Source organism: Podarcis raffonei, chromosome 16, assembly GCF_027172205.1.
Source record: "Podarcis raffonei isolate rPodRaf1 chromosome 16, rPodRaf1.pri, whole genome shotgun sequence".
NCBI classification, from domain to species: Eukaryota; Metazoa; Chordata; class Lepidosauria; order Squamata; family Lacertidae; genus Podarcis; species Podarcis raffonei.
This window is the reverse complement of record NC_070617.1, coordinates 27077331-27089720: the sequence shown is the minus strand read 5'-3', so window position 1 is coordinate 27089720 and position 12390 is coordinate 27077331. Positions and strand designations below refer to the sequence as shown.

At 42.9% G+C, this 12390-nt stretch overlaps 1 protein-coding gene across 3 annotated transcripts in view; it reads right to left on the bottom strand.

The window, feature by feature from the left end:
• Window positions 1-12390, bottom strand: part of SPECC1L (sperm antigen with calponin homology and coiled-coil domains 1 like) — a 50099-nt gene that overhangs the window by 2137 nt on the left and 35572 nt on the right. For 2 of the 3 annotated variants that reach the window (XM_053369194.1, XM_053369196.1), the window contains exons 13-15: window positions 9077-9179; window positions 2438-2554; window positions 1985-2044 (exon numbers count right to left, since the gene is read on the bottom strand). In XM_053369194.1, coding sequence (XP_053225169.1) covers window positions 1985-2044; window positions 2438-2554; window positions 9077-9179 — 280 coding nt within the window. Of the gene's footprint in view, window positions 1-95; window positions 389-1984; window positions 2045-2437; window positions 2555-9076; window positions 9180-12390 lie in introns of those variants that run through there. The other variant, XM_053369195.1, reaches the window with a different exon arrangement.

The window sequence follows — 12390 nt, the reverse complement described above, 5'->3', positions numbered from 1 at the left end:
ACCTTGCAATAACTCTTGTACTCTGTTAATCATAATCACATCTATAACTGGTCATCTGTAAGATAGACATTTAAAAAGCAAAAGCTTGCAGGCTCTGCTTCTAATTCTGTAGTGCTCAGCTTATCCTGGGGGTGGGTGGGGAGCAAGGCATACCTGGGAATTGTAGTTCCACATGTGAACAGTCTGTGTGTAGCTTAAAGTACAAGTCCTGTCTTGCTTTCGGAATACCTAGGTATTAAGTGCATTACTGGATGCTAATTTGCTGCATACCTGCTGCTCTCCTGCTTGCATTGTGTTCTCTGGTCAACAGAGATGATAAATGGGAGTGTGAAAAGGCAAGAGGAAAGTCATATAGCTGGCTTTTTGCGAGGAGGGGGAATCAGGGTGTCTAAAAAGAAAAGGAGATCAGGATTGGAGGCTGTCCATTCTGCACCCCACCCTGCTTTAAGCTCTGGCTGTCCATGTCTGTTGGTGGGTCCCATGGACTTGTTAGCTGAGCCTCTGCCCTTCAGCCCTTACCTGCAGAAGGAAAGCAACAGTGCCCCTAATGCTGCCATCCATGGCCCTCTTGGGTCCAAGCCAGTTCCACCTTCACTGGCTACTGCACAGTTTAGAAGTGTTAACCACAGTAGCATTCCCCATTGTGAACACACAGACAATGGCTGGCAGAGACTTGACCATGAGCAAGGAGAGCTATTTTTAGATTTGCCTTATAGGTTTGCCTCCTCTGAACCACCAAGCAGAATAGAGGTTTGACCTCCGTGACAAGTACAAAATGGCACCGGTTATAACCGATTTCCAACAATCATGAGCTGATTTCTTAAGAAGAGGCACAGGGCAGTGCCGGATTTACGTACAAGCTAAACAAGCTATAGCTTAGGGCCCCACTCTCTTGGGGCCTTCCAAAAAATTTAAAGGTAAAAAAACTGTATGTACATTTCCAAAATATAAGATAAAAAACAAATAAAATAAAACCTACATACAGCAACAGTGTTTTGTGTTGTGTAGGCTCCTACGATGTTAAGTAATGGGCCCTGTCTGCTAGCCTGCTCCCTAAAATATCACTGGTTTCCGCATTTCTATATATAGGGTGCCTACATTCTGCATGGACTGGTTGCATGGCAGCATGTAGCATGCAGCTGCAGACTTCAGTGCAGCACAGCTGAATGTCTTTGTACCTGTTATCTAATATTAAAGAGTGCTTGTAGACTGATGATCAGGCAGCATAGACTAAGGATATGAGTCTTATGCCTACTGATTTGATTTCACGCAATACATAATTTATTTATTTTGATCCCATTATGGCTTTAGATACCTATTAGGTCCATAAATTACCATATAGCATATATTCAACACAAAAAACAGTGACAATTTGTTGTTGACAAAGGACAGCTGGATATATAAAGGGCCCCATTACCTTCAGTAGCTAAGGGCCTCATCAAACCTAAATCCGGCACTGGCACAGGGTCCTACAATTTTCATCGGGACTGCAGTATGTAGGCAGGTTTAACATTCCCTTACCCAGCTGCAATCATGACAAAATCCCTTCTTGTGGGATTGCCCCATTGGATGCCAAAGTGAAAAGATCACAGCTGGGAAGGGTTAACCTAATACTCATGTCCCTGTGCACTGTGGTCTGCATGATGAACTCTCCCCAAATAGGAAAACAAAACTGGGTGCGCTGTCTAATGATGCATATAGTGTTGAGTCCCGTCTGGCCAAGAGAGTGAGAGCACTTGCAGGGCACTAATTTATAGTCTTGTTTTGCAATTTAATCACACCAGCCTTATTTTCAAAAACACAAACACACACCCTCTCTTTAAAGGAGCCTTCTAGTTTTCAGTTATGATATTTCTATCCCAAAATTTATTTGTACAGTAATTTCAAACACACAGCTACAGCACAATCCTTGCATGTGCCTATTTAGCAATTAGTCTCCCAGGTAAAAGTTAGTCAGATCGCCCTAAACTTTGCACACACTTACCAGAGTGGATTTGATGCCAACACTTTCAGCTGCCTGGAAAGCCAGAGTGAAATTTCTTTTCTGAAAAATACATTGAGTCAAAAATAAATCTACTGAACAACTTTTTTTAAATTAAAAAAACCAAGGAGTTGATCAGAGGCTTGCAAAACTCTTTTAAGCACCCCTCTACTGGGTTTGTTTTTAACTCATTTAAAGTAATGTGTGGACAAAGACAATGAATGAATGCAAAAAACAAAACATCACACAAAGTATTTAAACAAATATACAATGGACTAAGTGTGAGGAAGGTGTGCTTGTGACTAGGATTGCAAATGGGGAATTGCAATTGCCAGTGAGTGCTGGTGACCAGAATAGTGGCAGAAGTGCGAGTCTGGTCCATTAGAGGATCTGAGAGGGGCTCTGGTCTCCAGCATGGTTTTAACGACATTCAACAAAGCTCAGTACAATACTCACCTTGTCTTGACTGTTCAGCTCTTGATAGGGAATATGAGCTGGGAGGTAAGTGTGAAGAACAGCACAGAAAGCCAACCCGTCATTCCAGCTGCTGCTGAAGTTTGTGATATCGATATTCTAAGATTGGAGGGAAATATGTATACATGTAAGAGAGAAACCTGCTGTGAGGCTTACTTATTCTATTACTCAGTGACATTTGTAGAAGGAGAAAAGAGATAGCAACTTCCCTCCTTGCAAGAGGAGAAGCAGGCTAAATTAAAGATTTTTGAGTCCTGATTATTTTTTTAAGAAGCATTGGTTTGAATGAGCAGAATTCTGCAAGAATTAAGACAGCAGATCCATTAGCAACCTAAGATAAAAGCTTATTTTGTTTCCCCCAGGAGGAAACTCAAAAACAACTTGCTACTTCCCTACCCAAGACATTTTCCCTCGGTAATGCTGCTCTGACTGCACATGCTTCCAAGTTAAACCTCTTCCTGGCATGTCAGCAGAAATGATTCCTTTCCACCTCTGGATATGGGAGGGTGCTATACCTAGTTTTACGAGCACTCAGAAATTAACGCTGTTGGATGACAAGCGTTTTAAAATTACCACAGAGGTTTTACTTCTAAGTAAAAACAGCCAAATGATCAGTAGCTAAAGAGTGCAGAGGGAAAGAAAGAACATGAAGTGCAAACACTTCTGTGAATATATTTTTCTCATAGATGTTACTGAAAATGCACAGCATTCTGCAGACCCTTAACACTGTCGTATGCATCAGATGCAAAATTTTGGGACACTCTGTGCCCATGTAATAATCAGTAACATTACACTCTCAGCAGTTATTTACTATTCTTGGATCTATCTGTGAGATACGTAGTTGGGAAGGGTGCTATTTCACATGGTTTTTAGTTCCCAGAGTAAAAAAATCTCTGTCATTTGGTATCAGCTGTAAATATTAAACTTGACACTAAGCACAGTGCAAGTAAGTAAAGATGACTAATATTTAGGTAGGAGTCCTGAAGAGATGGTTGCAACATCAATAGAAGCTGATGGCAGGAATGCTGACTAGCTACAAACTTGCCACAGTCCACGGCAATGTTTTCTCAATTTGCTAAGTCACCTATGACTAAGTGCTCAGGTCTTATCTTCCTCTGAACGATGCTCAAACACAAGGGCATGAGGTATCTAACTTTTTGCCGAGAGGCCTCTCAAGAGATCAACTAAATAGGCTGCTAAGTTGTTTTCATTCTCAATTGAGCACTTATGTCAGCAAAGTATATAAAATACATCCATTTTGATTGAGAAATTAATACTTTGTGGGCTATTGTGCTGGGGAAGTAACAGCGTTTTACCAGCAATGACAAACTGGGATCCGCGTGCTGGGAAAATGTAATTTCAATGCAATGTAAAAAAACAGATGAATGCTTCAGGAAAAATTGATCCAGTAGCTGTTGGATCATTCTAGAACAGGGGTGTCCAAACTTTTTTCAAAGAGGGCCAGATCTGATGAAGTGAACATGCATGATAGCCAGTTGTTGAGCTTTTTTTAGTATTTTACCCCAGGAAATAAACTGTCACGGGGGCAAGATTAAACTGAACAGCAGGCCGGATTAGGCCCCCAGAATGGACTTTGGACATGCCTGTTCTAGAAGGACTCAGGCATTTCTATAAGTGCAGTAGGATATAAATGATTGCTATTTTTCAAAATCTGTCCGCCATGAGCTTTGACAACCTTAGGATAAATTCATGGCACCAAACCACTTTTGGACAAAGTTAAGATGCTAAATCTTACTATGTGGTATAGTTCATGCTACGCTGCCTTTGTTTCCACATAATGCTAAGTCAAACCATGGTTTAGTGTGAATGGCCAACTGCAAAGGACAGAGGCGATCCTAGTCTTTGTACAGCAGAAATTATAAACTTGGGTTTCAACTTTTAAGATGTTTAATTAAATAGTATTTTATGAATGTGGCTGAAAATTCATTATGCTGTAAATCTGATTTTAATTTAAGGGAAGAAGAAGAGAACTTTTTAAGTAAAATATCCTTCTGCCATCACTATTAATCCTTTCCGATTTGCCAGAGATCTTCAAGGGTTCCCTCACAAAAAAACAACAACAACCTTGAGTATTGGAAAAGAAGCATTGTGCATGCTGATGGACATCATCTTTGCTGGGTGCAAATTTTTAAGATGACAGGACACACTAAAAATCAGTGGCAAAAATAAATTGATTAGCTCCCATCACAAACAGAACGATGTGCAGCAAATCCTAGAGTTGGAAGGGGGGGTTACAAGCAGGACAACTTGTCAGCACCCCCCACTCCCACCCCCCGGTGCAGGAAATCCAGAGGAAGAGCACCCTCCACTAGGCACATACACCTCTCAATAGATGGCAAAAGAGTGACAGTCAAAGTTATGACATCTGCTTCCCAGTTTTGCTTAAAATGTTGCAAATGAAAATTCTGGGAAAGTGTAACTAGTTACTATGTTTAGTGCTGCAGAAAGGAATTGTTTCAGACAGGAAATGTCCTCTTGCTGGTCCTTCTATTGTAACAGGCTTCCACACGCTGCTATAAATCCTACTAGCCGTGGGAGTAACAGATCAGCTGGAGCACATGCCCTTTTGACCTGGTTCGGATACAGTCAGGCATGCTCAGGACAGCAGAGTTCACACATTACATGTGGGATGGCCAAGATTCTAGGACTCACAAAGGACACAGTTGTGATGAGTTAGGAGGTGACAGGACAGGAGTTTATAAAATTGCGCGTGGCATGGAGAAAGTGTATAGAGAAAACTTTTTCTCCCTCTCTTGTAACACTAGATCTCATGGACGCCCAATGAAGCTGAATGTCGGAAGATTCAGGGCAGGTAAAAGAAAGTACTTCTTCACACAGCAACTGTGGAATTCACTGCCACATGAGGCAGTGATGGCCACCGACTTGGATGGCTTTAAAAGAGGACAGGACAAATTCATGGAGGAGAGGACTACCTGTGGCTACTAGCCACAATGGCTATGCTCTGCCTCCACAGCTGGTGGTAGCAATGCTTCTGAATATCAGTTGCTGGAAACTACAGGAGGGGATAGTGCTCTTGTGTTCGAATCCTGCTTGCTGGTTTCCTAAAGGCAACTCTTCAGCCACGGAGAGAACAGGATGCTGGACTACATGGGCTACTGGGCCCGATCCAACAGGCTCTTCGGATGTTTTTATGTTCTTATGCTAAAGTGGGGAGCAAACAGACCTGCAAGCAAGCAACAACTACCATGCACATGGGCAGTTTCTTAAAAATGGGATTGTGTTGTCAACTAGCAGGGAAGTCTGAGGATTATCGTGGTCTGCTTCACAATGGGGACCTTTCCCCTTATACCATTAATATCCTTGGTAGCCTTGCAAGGACATAGTTTTACTGTTGTAAACCACTTTGATATATATTTTTACGACATAGTGGTATAAAAATATTTTTTTAAAAAATAAAAATATGGCTACCATCCCAGGTACAATAACTCCCCAATAAGGGACTGCATGTTATGGTGTATAGTCATTACTGGGAGCTTTTAAAAAATGTGTTTACTGCATGGACAGTGATGTCACTACCAGCTCTAAGCAGCTGTAAAATGTTTTCAAAAGAAGGCCGCCCCTGGACCAGTTGCAAATATTCTTTTTATTTTAATTGATTTTAATAGAATTATAGGAGTTTTTTTTTATAAAAAAAATTACTCACATAAACAAGTTACACGGATGAGTGCAAACATCAACAAAATGGGAGCTTAAGGACCATTTTGTACAGTCAGCAGAATCAAGTAGGAAAGCTTTTTCAGGGCTGTATCACTTCAGGCTGCCTGTGGGAAACTGGTTTTTGAAAGCACTCTCACATGACTAGCTCCCTGTATTCAGAAATGTGACACATCAGGGGTAAAGCTAGGGCTAAACCCTCCTGCTCAACGTGCTAGCTTTCCGTTTCTTTGTGAGCGAGAATTCAAAAATGCCAACCCCCATCACTTGCGGCATGAAATAGCAGAGCGCAGGAAAAGCTTTCTCATTTGACTGTTCACAGAAAGGGCAGACTGGTCCTAAGACTAGATCTCTGGCCCCCTCCCAAAACTGATGGTCCTGCATGGGGAGCGGCACATGCTGAAAGTCACGTATCAGCTGCCCCTCCTTGCAAGCGGACCAAAGGTCTCTCTCCTCCAGACTTAGTCGATGCAGGGAATCCGGGAATGTGAGCAAGAGGACTATCTTTCTGGCACAGGCTGCTTGAGATAGAAAGGATGGAGCGCTTTCTTGTGACAAATTAAGGAAACTGTCACATGCTTCTTGCCCTGTCTCAGATGCTTTCCCATTTGAAGAGTTTTACAATTCATTCAGCGGCATCCCACATCCTGCCTTTGAAGGAAAGGGGGGACGTGGAGGGTCTACATTCAGAAATAGCACCGTTCGGTCAATGCAGAGATGCCAAGGAAGCAAGAGAGGGGAGGGGCCCCCCTCTGCCTACATAAAAACAAGCTTCTCTCATTGTACAGCCTTTCTATTAATGTCCCCCCACCATCCTGTTACGTAGCCTTCCAACTTCCTTCTGTATTGTGAGTCTCAAGCCTGACAAAGCAAAGTAATACTTAAGAACCGAGAGGTTGCCCTTTGCATTCCAAAGATTTCCTATACAATTAAGCTAAGTAAGTACATTGGAAGCCTTACACAGAGTCAGACCATTGGTCCAAGAAGCTCGGTATTGCCTGCACTGACTGGCAGCAAGGTGACGTTCCCAGCTCTACCAGGAGATGCCTTAGTGGATTGAACCTGTGACCTTCTGCATGCAAAGCACATGCCTGACACCCCTTCCCCTAAAAGGAGGCCATGCTTGTATTGCATGTTGCTCCTTAGGAGGCTGGTCTGCCTGGAGCCCAGATAAATGAGGGGACACGGCAGTGGGCCACCCATCCAAATGTGATAGGACCAGAGAAAGCTGCCTTGCATAGAGTCAGACCACTAGGTTCATCGAGCTCAGGGCTGTCTCTTCCAACAGGCAGTGGCTCTCCAAGGTTTCAAGCAGGAACTTCCCCCAGGCATTAGGACCTTCTGCATGCAAGGGCCCCCAAACTATGGTCCTTCCCCAGGGGACAGCCATATTGGTTTGCCAAACTCTGCTTTTGCATCATCACCAGCAAGCAGGAGAATGAGCTCACACAGAGTAAGAACACCAGCAATATAATACCAGGGGACAGAAGCAGGAATCATGCTCTGCCTAGTCCCCTTTGCTGGCAATTAATGCTGGTGTGTTTGCTTTGGCCTTTCAGTTATTGTATGGGTGTTGATTTTACAGTAGCACCTTGGCTTACGTTACCCTTGGGTAACGTAAACTTCAGGTTGCAAAAGCTGCAAACCCGGAAGTGTTTCACCGTGCGCACATGCGCAGAAGTGGTCCCTCCAGTTGCGGAAACCTCAGGATCCGACCGGAGCTCTGGAACGGATCCCATCCGCAACCAGAGGTACCACTGTATTGTAATTTTTACATTATGCTGCACAGACCTGTGGTTTTTAAATGAAAAGCAATATGAAAGCATTTTAAAATAAAATGTCCTCTTCCAATGTACTATATTATCGCCATTTATTATTGCCATAGGTTTAACTCTAGAATAAGATTTTGCTCTAATATTCAAATTTATTGAATATTTAAAGGAGAACTGTAAAGAGGTTAAGACACTAGCAGGATTGACATAATACCTTCAATGTATAATAATACTATTGTGAGAATGAGGTGAGCGATAGAAAGGGGTCAAATATACCAACTGCAGGGAGGGAGGGGAGTCGCAACTCGGCAGTCAAAGGGAATGTATGGCATTAATATGGTTTGTTGAAAAAGAATATGTAAGGAAAACAATAAAAATTTACTTGAAAAAAGGAAGAAAAAGATTTTCTCTACACCCTCCTCTTAATTTGGAATTATCAATGTGCAAGATGGAAGCTAGTAATTTTAGACTGCAATCCTATACATCAGGGATTTCCAACCGGTTGACCACGATTGACCAGTTGATGCCCGGGAGCTAGCAGTCAAACACTGTCTTAATTTCCTTCGCGAGGGAAAAAGAGCATCTGGCCCTGTCCCCTTGCCCTGTCCTTCATGTGTGCACGATTGCAAAAGCAGAAGATGGAGTTATCGCTGTTAGTGATCATTTGGTGAGCGACTTTTGCCTGCCCTCCTAAGAAAAAGCTCAACAACTTTGACGTGCCCCCCTAAAAAAAGGTCAACAACTTTGGGTGTGTGTCCCCCCCAATGGGTAGATCACTGCCAGTTTTTTATTCTGGGAGTAGATCACAGTCTCTTGGGAGTTGGACGTCCCTGCTATACATATTTAACTTGGGAGCAAATCCCACTGAACTCAGTGTGGACTTCTGTCTGAGTAGACATGTGCAGGATAGCACCGTTAACCCGCTTTAATGGGCGGATTAGCCGTTCTGTGAAGAACACACACGTTTGTATTGTGCAAAGTGACTGAGTGACTATAAATAACAGCTGAGCTGGCTCCTGCAGCATTGTGTTCCTGCCAGGACAGTACATACCAGTTCCTTCACGATCGATGCCGTGAACTGTGGAGCAGCCCAGCTTGTGCTCCTGGCAGATGCTCTCATGTTTGCACTATAGAAAGGACAAGCAACCATTACCTGATACCCTTCTGTTTTCTTCTGACACCACTTCAGCAAAGCATTTCTCTTGGAGCCTCCATATTCTCTGGCCAGAGCTGACAAAGGGTCCTTCCTCTCTTCTCTAGAAGTGAAGGAGAAAATTCACATCGTTCATACAAATGAATGTTCAGAACATTTTTTTAAAACAGCGAAAGTTCCTTCCATATCATTCCGCTCTTATCAAAACTGCATTGTGCTCTGTGGGCAGCGCCATGTTCTATATTCATTCTGGCCTTCCCTCTGTCTTCCCATTGCTAGGCTGAGACTAGGCAACTCCCAGGCATATGTCAGCAGCACTTCAGCCACCCCCACAGAGACAAGTGATCAATTTCCCAGCAACCCCCTGCCTGCCTGCCTGCTTGCTTCCTTGCCCTGAACTCCCAGGTAGATAACCAAAGCAAGGATAGCAGCCCACGGACACTTCTCTGTGCGGTGGGAAAAGATTAATTTGATTGAGACTTCATGAGGAGGACAGCTGGGAAATAAATCCTTTTTCTAATACCTCAGAGCCACAATTAGAGGTGCTTCGAGAACAAACGATGTGAACATTAAGCCACACTGAACTTTAGTATGAATTTAGAAAATAAACTGATGGTATCTCCCTGCAACCCATAACCGACTAGGAATGTCACCTTGAAGGGAAAGCAAAGCCAGAGTATTAACTGTCAACCGACTACCTTCTTCAAGATTTAGGAGTGCAGAACTAGTGCAGACATGCGGCTGCCATTGAAAGCAGCAGCCCTAGTTCAACACCCCCCCAAAAATACTGGGTAGTAAAGGAAAGCATGATGTGACATCCCCGCATGTAGGGCTCTACTCCTCCACTCCACGAACAGAAATGAAGGCAGGGACATTTGACATGTGATGATGCTGAATAATGCTTTCCATTACCGTATTTTTCGCTCCATAGGGCACACTTTCCCCCTCTTAAAAACTAAGGGGGAAAGTCTGTGCATCCTATGGAGTGAATGCAGGGGGGAGGCAGGCAGGAAAAGCCCCCAAGAGCCACACACAAGCTTTGCGTGGCTCTTGCGGGCTTTTCCCCAGGAGGGAGAAGGGACTGACGTGGCCAGTCAGTCCCTTCTCCCTTCTCGTAGAAAAGCCCGTAGGAGCCACGCGCTCCTTAAAGGGTGCGCGGCTCCTATGGGCTTTTGCGGGAGGTGGCGGAATTGCCATAGCCGCACGAAGCCTCTCCAGCTGGGAGAGGCTGCACAAGGCTAAAGAAGCCAAAGCAGCGAGCGCGATCCATCCCACTCGCTGCCTTGACTTCCTCTTTAGCCTTGCGCAGCCTCTCCAGCCGGGGGAGGCTGCGCAAGGCTAAAGAGGAAGCCAAGGCTGCGCGCAGCCTGTCCACTGCTCTTTGGGGCTGGGGGGGGGGAATAATTTTTTTTCTTGATTTCCCCCTCTAAAAACTAGGTGCGTCTTGTGGTTTGGTGTGTCCTATAGAGCGAAAAATACGGTACATGCTTTCCATCTGGGGGGAGGGACTCAGAAGGAGCTGCTGTTTTTGGGTGCAGCTGTGTATCTACCCTAACCCTCTGGGACCAGCCTCCCCCAACCTTGTGCCCTCCAAATGTTTACCTGAACTCCCATTTACTACAACCAGCACAAAAGATTAATTTTCTACTGCAGCATCAGCTCTGCTGGCAGGGGCTGATGAAAACTATAGTCTTAAACACCTGGAGGGCACTAGGTTGGGAAAGGCTGTTTTAGATCCAGGACTGCATACAGCAAAGAAGCAGAATTATCAATGACTGAACTTACATGGTAAGGGCTTCCTGTAACATCACATTTCCAGAAGAGGAAGCCCTTACCATGTAAATATAAATAAATAAACCTAAAGCTTCTACGAATCACAACTGGTTTCAGGAGCACAATTTAAGCGAAGTTTAAACAATGCATTCAAGCAGCCTGACACTTCCTCAGTTAGTTTGCTGGACATAATTCCACAGAAAAATGAACAGGGTCTGTGCATAAGTATGGTCCTGCTTTCTCAAACCTCCCATTCGTTGCAGGAAAGACATTGAGAACTAAGCCAAACACGGCAGACAATGAAGTGAAACCTGCCATTTCAGATTGCAGGGGGGGTTCCATACTGCATGGGGTGGGGATCTTCACAATGTTAACTCTGCACTGCTACATTTTCAAATAAAGCCTTTCTCTGGGCATTAAAGTGATTTTTTTTAAAGGATGCATCAACTTTCCTAATTATGTATTTCTTTCAGTACGAGAGCCTTAAAAGCTTTCTTCACAGCCATACCTCAGATTCCGATTTGATCATTCTGTTGCCTGATTTGTCTGAAGCAGATGCTACTCCTATTTTTTTTATTTTTTTGGTAAATAACTTTTTACTGGGTTTTATAAACAAGGATCATAGGAATAATAAATGATACAAATAAATAGACCAAGTCTTCTCATGATAATTATATATATTAAAAAAGCATAATAAACTTGCAGTAATATCTACAACATATGGTTCATTATTAGTGGTCAATGTTCACGAGTTGGTTTAAATGAAAACAAAGGGGAAACATTCTAGGGAGATGAGACTTTCTAAAAAGGTTTTCTCATAATGAGTTAGTGACGGCCTAGGCAAGATTTCTAAGAAACTGTGGGTATCTTTTTTATTTAATGATTGCAATTTAAACATTTTAGAATAAAAAGAGGAAAATTCTGAGCAGATGTCTTTAGTAGAGAATGTTTGGTGCCTTCACTTTTTTGAATACTGTGTGCCTTTGACTTAGGTTTTTTTTACACCTGTTTGCCAAAAGTCTAAGAGTTTTTACCTCCATACTCATAAAAACATTGTTTCATGTATAACAGGACAACACTAGTGCATTATTGATTTCTAAAAGTTTTTTTTCTCCTTTGTACAATTAATTTGAGGAGGGGTTTTGAACCTGATCTTTTATATTTAGTTAGCAGACCAAAAATTTCCATTTCTAGTTTGGTTATTGTTGTAGAGGTTTGTTTTTTAATACAGTATATGATTTTTCTTTGATACAAGTACCTCTTATCACTGCTTTCAAAGCCTCCCAAAGGTTGGTATAGAAATTGTATGGCTATAGAATTGTATGATTTCTGCTATTCTTTCTCTATATAGATGGTTGGTCACTGAAGTAGGGTAAAATGACCATGATTGCAAGGTTTGGATTTTGCAGATTGTATAAGTGGGATGAACTATGAAGTGAGCAGGAAAAAGTCTAATCTGGACTGGGAACCATACAGACTTGAATGAAACATAAAACTGAAATCTTTCAGATTATCTTCACACTATATATTATATAAGCCAG